Consider the following 5,694-nt stretch of genomic DNA (forward strand, 5'->3'; position numbering starts at 1 on the left):
TAAGACAGTTGTGAGATGAATAAGATGATCAGGAAAAGATTGACTATAAACCAAAATATCGTCAAAGAATACAATGACAAACCTACGAAGAAACGGTTTGAAAATAAGATTCATGGAGGCTTGAAAAGTGGCGGGGGCGTTAGTGAGGCCAAACGGCATTACAAGGAATTCAAAATGGCCGTCATGGGTGCGAAAGGCTGTTTTGGGAATGTCAAGGGGGTTAACACGAATCTGATGATAGCCAGCTCGTAAATCAAGCTTAGAAAAGATAGTTGAACCATGTAATTCATCCAAGAGTTCATCTATCGTAGGGATAGGAAACTTATCTTTAATTGTGACATGGTTAAGGGCTCTATAATCCACACAAAAGCGCCAGGTGCCATCTTTTTTTTTGACCAACAGAACTGGGGATGAGAAAGGACTTTGGCTATGGCGAATGATGCCCGATTCAAGCATTTCAGTAACAAGCTTTTCTATCTCAGCCTTTTGCGAGTGAGCATATCTATAAGGCTTAACATTGACTGGTTTGGCGTGAGGGAGTAAATGGATAGAGTGATCAATAGTGCGATGGGGTGGCAAGCTGTTCGGTTCCATAAATACATCCTGGTACGACTGTAGGAGAGGTGCTAATGACTCTGGTATCGACTGACTGGGAGTACTAGCAGAAGCTGAAGCCGACATAGCGATTAGTTGAAAACATTGGGCAATACTCTCCGTTTGTGTCAAACGTCGGAGTTGATGTGATTGGACTTCCTCCACTTGTAATAACGGTTGGCCTTGTAAGCGAACCAATTTGCCATTATACAAAAACTCCATATAGAGCTGCTTATAGTCCATAATAATGCGACCCAAGAGCTGGAGCCATTGTACCCCTAAAACCACTTCGGCCCCCTGCAACTGTAACACATAAAAATCCACCTCAAATGATTCATCATTCAGTTGAATGATTGTCTTCGGGCAGTACCCTCGACACTCCATTGTCTCCCCGTTGCCAATCAAAACCGAAAAATGAGATGAAGCAACAATAGGAATCTTCAAAAACTTGACAAGACGTTCTTGAATAAAATTGTGTGTACTCCCCCCATCAACTAGTGTTTGCACCGGCACCCTCGAGATCTTACCCTTAAGTCGTAAAGTCCGAGGACAAACTTGACCAGCCATGGCATGAAGACTAATTTCAGGGAGTTGACGCTCTTGGACCGTAGAGGTTTGCTTAAAAGATACCTCCTGAACGCCACCTTCTTCGATTGTCTTATCATCCGCTGTTACAAACAAAAACAATTGTCCTTTGCACTTATGACCAATAAAAAATTTCTCATCACAATTATAACACAGCCCCTTCTCTCGTCGAGAAAGCATCTCCGCTGGTGTAAGTTTTTTTATGGCGTAAGGTTTCTTTGGCCCCAGTGGATTGGGAAGTAGCGGGGGAGGCGCGGCTGTTGTTGACACTGAACGGTGAGTAACAGTTAGTGCCTTATCACACCCGCTAGGGTAATATATCGTGGAATCAGAAAACTTATCATCATACAACTTAGCCAATCCCATAGCCTGAATTAATGATTGTGGCCTACAGATTTGGGTTTCCTTCCGAATATCACCACGTAACCCCGAGACAAAACAACTAATCAATACATGTTCAGGCACTCCGAGAATATTGTTAGCAAGTTGTTCGAATTGGTGTTGATAGGTAGCCAAAGTTCCTGTTTGTGTGAGCTTACTAAGCTTCCCAAAATGATCCTCATACTCGGACGGACCAAATCGTTTGGTGATCGCAACTAAGAATTCTGACCATCCGTGAATCAAACCATTTCGACTCATCCAATCAAACCAATCCAAAGCATCCCCATCCAAATGAAAAGAAGATACGATTAATCGCTGAGGTTCTGGTGTTTGGTAGTAATCAAAGTACCTCTGGATTCGCGCAACCCAAGCTGAGGGATTTTCTCCAGAAAACCGGGGAATATCCACACGCATCGACTTAGAGAATTGTGGAAGCTCACGAGCAGTGTCCGATCGAAACTCAGAAGGCGGTGGTGGAGTCGACATCGGCATCGAAGAATTCCGTCTCCATTGCTGCTCAACTTTACCATCAAGTGCTTGTAATCCCACGGTAAGCTCTTTCACTGAAGTCGTCAAAGAATCGAGACTCAAATTCTGTTTTTCAATAAGAATCGCCTGCGATTCCTGAAGTGCAGCGAGCTTTGCGAGATTTTCCTCCAGTCGAGCAAACCTAGTTCCTTCCGCCATTGACGACGAGAGCACCAATGTTAGAGCACCCTTCCTTTGATTCGATCTCGAGCGGTTACACAATTAGTGAGGAGACTTTGTAGAGAGAGCAGAGAAATTAGAAGAAGACAAGAAGAACAGATAGTGGAGTCAATAATTGTGGTCCTTCTTTTCCTTCATTTTATTGCACTATTTATACTTTGGTACAAGTTTGTTGCTTTAATTGCTTTACAAGTAAAATCGTGTTTTTCTTCTACTCTTTACAAAATTATTTGTTTGCATATACAGTGAGACTTGACATTTCCTTCTATTATTATTTATGGCTAATAAAATCCACCAATTGTCTCGGTGCTCCTTTCATACGCGTTGGCCTTTGTTGGTTCCCACCTTCTAGTATCGTATCACTTGACCAGTGTGGTTTATTTGATTGACGTGATTTGCAAGCTATTGCGTTCGGTCCGAGAGTTTATCCAGTGCACACCTAAAGGTAGCAGCTACGGATTCTCCTTTACAAAACAAAAAAAGGATTAATCATTTCTCTTGACTGTGATTTTAGCTTAAGTTTTGTGCGGTTCTATTTTTTTTTTTTATGATTGGCTTTACAAACCATTTTCTTGACAAAAAATAAATTGGTATCATAATTTTTTCATCTTTGGTAGCAAGAATATTCAGTCCTTCTCAGAGCAACTATCCGAATTGGATCAAATTGTACGTAAGATGGTTCTTGAAAGCTTGGGACTTGAAAAATATACAGACGAACACATAGAGTCGTCAAATTACCTCTTCCGGGTTCAAAAATATGATTTCCCAAAAGGCCATCAAGCCGAGCTCGGATTAACATCACACACAGATAAAAACTTCTTGACCATATTGTATCAAAATGAGGTGAATGGATTGGAAGTGTTGACAAAAGATGGGCAATGGATCACAGTGGAGCCTTCTCCAAGTTCCTTCATTGTCATGATCGGAGAAGCTTTTCATGTAAGTGCACTTCAAATTTATTTTGACAATGATTTATAATTGAGATTCATAATATGGTATATAATATGATTATTATAATTATTAGTATATTATAATGTCTAGTACAAATCTCCCTGGTCTTGCTCGTATGTGGAGCACACAAGTCGAAGTTATTGTGTAATTTATCTATTAATTAAAAAAAAATTACCATTAACCATCGAGGCTATTATTAGAATGATTAATAAAAGCAGTGGCAATTGATGAATAATGAAATGAATAGAAAAGGAAAAGGGATACTTGAATTGCTACGGTCGAAATTATTGGGTAAAAGTCAAAAAACAATACAAATTTCCCCAGTAACATACTCTAATTTTTGTTTGGTGGAAAAAATATACAATAGAGGGTTTAAGCTGCCGTATCCGGTTATCGGATGACGGAACAATTTTCATCATCAGAATCTTCTTCTGTAATGGTCTTCAGGGTGGGGGAATTGGAGGGCTTTAGAAGAAAATGTAAAGGGCTTGTGCCACCTCAATCCAACAACTCAATGATCCAAACCCTACCTGAGGTGACCCAATCGTCATCGTCATCGTCATCGTCATCGTTTGAGAATAAGAAAGAAGATTAGATAAAAGAGGTAAGGGTGGAATTGATTGTGTGCATAAGAGGAGAAGAGTGGGAGCTGGGGGTTGAGAAAGTTGGGTGAATTCAACTTATTTTATAGGAGGAGAAAGCAGTGGAAAGAACACGGAAAGTGGTGAGTTGAACGGGGAAAATGTGAAAATTTGTTGCTTGTTTTTTGGGAGATTTCGGCCCAACGTATGCATGGAGACATACATCATGACCACTTCTGGAACTATTTGTGAATGGTTAAAGGAGATTTTTAAGATGATAAAATTAAATTGATTTAAATTTTATATATAGTTTCATAAGAATTAATATTGTTTTTCTCCCTCCTAATTTGTTATATCTCCTCTTAACTAAAGTTCATTCTCATGAAATACATCATTTTAAATAGAATGATTTTGGCATAGTAAAATAATTTCAATAATATATCGCTAGTGATTGATAAATCCATGTTGAAAATATTATATTTACAAAATCACCTTTATATCATTTTTCCTTCTAGTTAGGGTTTTTTTTTTTTTTTTGCCATTTATTTGTATTCCAAAATGAATACTTGTGTTGCTCTCTCTGAATAAATAAGAGAAAAATACTATCATATAACTTGACATTTTCTATTTTTAGTCATGAGTAGGTCTTTTGTGAGACGGTCTCACGGATCTTTATCTGTGAGACGGGTCAACTCTACCGATATTCACAATAAAAAATAATATTATTAGCATAAAAAATAATATTTTTTTATGGATGACCCAAATAAGAGATCCATCTCACAAAATACGACCCGTGAGACCGTCTTACACAAGTTTTTGCCTTTAGTCATTTAAGTTTTCAAGTTGCGTTATGTAAGTTACGTTGGTAATTATTCTTAGTTTTAGTCATTTTTATCGTAATGCTGACATGAAATTAGACATGTCAGTAGTTTCCGATTCCACCTAATTAATTTAAGGCATTATTTCATCAATTTCTGATATCACATCAGCACTCTGATAAAAAATAATTAAAAGTGATGATAAACATCATATTTACATGACTAAACTTGCAACATGAAAACCTACCGGACTTACAATGACAAATATTAATCATGTTAGGGGAAGATAATTGTAAATATCCAATCAGATATATGCATGTGAAAGCATACACACATATATGTAATATAAATAGGATCAAACTCTAAGCGCTAAACTATTTTTTGTCCCAAAGGCGTGGACAAATGGAAGGCTGCATTCTGCATATCACAGGGTTACGATGAAAGGGAGCGTTGCTCGTTATTCGATAGGACTATTTTCAGTTCCAAAAGAAGGTCACATTATTAAAGCCCCCGAAGAAATGATTGATGAAGAGCATCCTTTGCTGTTCAAACCCTTTGATCATGTTAAGTTTCTTGATTTTTATTATTCAGAAGCGGGTCAGAGATCCCCAGATGCTCTAAAAGCGTATTGTGGTGCTTGAATTTTCAGAAGAAGTCGTGTTAGAGATATCAGAAGGCTTTGGCTTGATGTTTGAAGTGTAAGCGTATTTTATAATTAATTATTATGTGGAAAATAATTTGGGGGTTGATCAGTATATGTCTTGGAATTGTGAAAATTATATATTTCTAAGTTTCGTATTGTTATGCTTAATTGTAGCATATATGTGTTGTTAATCAATACAAAATATATTTTAAGTACCATCTGAATTTTGAATAATTTGGACAGGTTATTTTAGCTCGAAATGTGTGTTTATTTTAGAGAAACATTTGNCAAAATAATATTAAACTAATTTTTATATAAATAATACACTATATTTATAAAATTCTATATTTTAAAATTTTATTTAACTATAAAAAATAACACAAAAGGAAAAATAATTTTTGAGTTGTTGGTCCATTAAATTTTTAAATTTGGT

General features: G+C 37.1%; 1 protein-coding gene across 1 annotated transcript in view; it reads left to right on the forward strand.

The window, feature by feature from the left end:
* The window catches only part of LOC140976536 (probable 2-oxoglutarate-dependent dioxygenase AOP1), an 8,602-nt gene extending 3,123 nt beyond the window's left edge, over positions 1-5,479 (forward strand). Inside the window, exons 2-3 of the mRNA XM_073440757.1 lie at positions 2,886-3,207; positions 5,011-5,479. Coding sequence (XP_073296858.1) covers positions 2,886-3,207; positions 5,011-5,259 — 571 coding nt within the window. The 3' untranslated portion in view covers positions 5,260-5,479. The remainder of the gene's footprint in view (positions 1-2,885; positions 3,208-5,010) is intronic.
* The last annotated feature ends 215 nt before the right edge of the window (positions 5,480-5,694 follow it).

This window comes from Primulina huaijiensis, chromosome 5 (genome assembly GCF_012295235.1).
Source record: "Primulina huaijiensis isolate GDHJ02 chromosome 5, ASM1229523v2, whole genome shotgun sequence".
Lineage (NCBI taxonomy): Eukaryota > Viridiplantae > Streptophyta > Magnoliopsida > Lamiales > Gesneriaceae > Primulina > Primulina huaijiensis.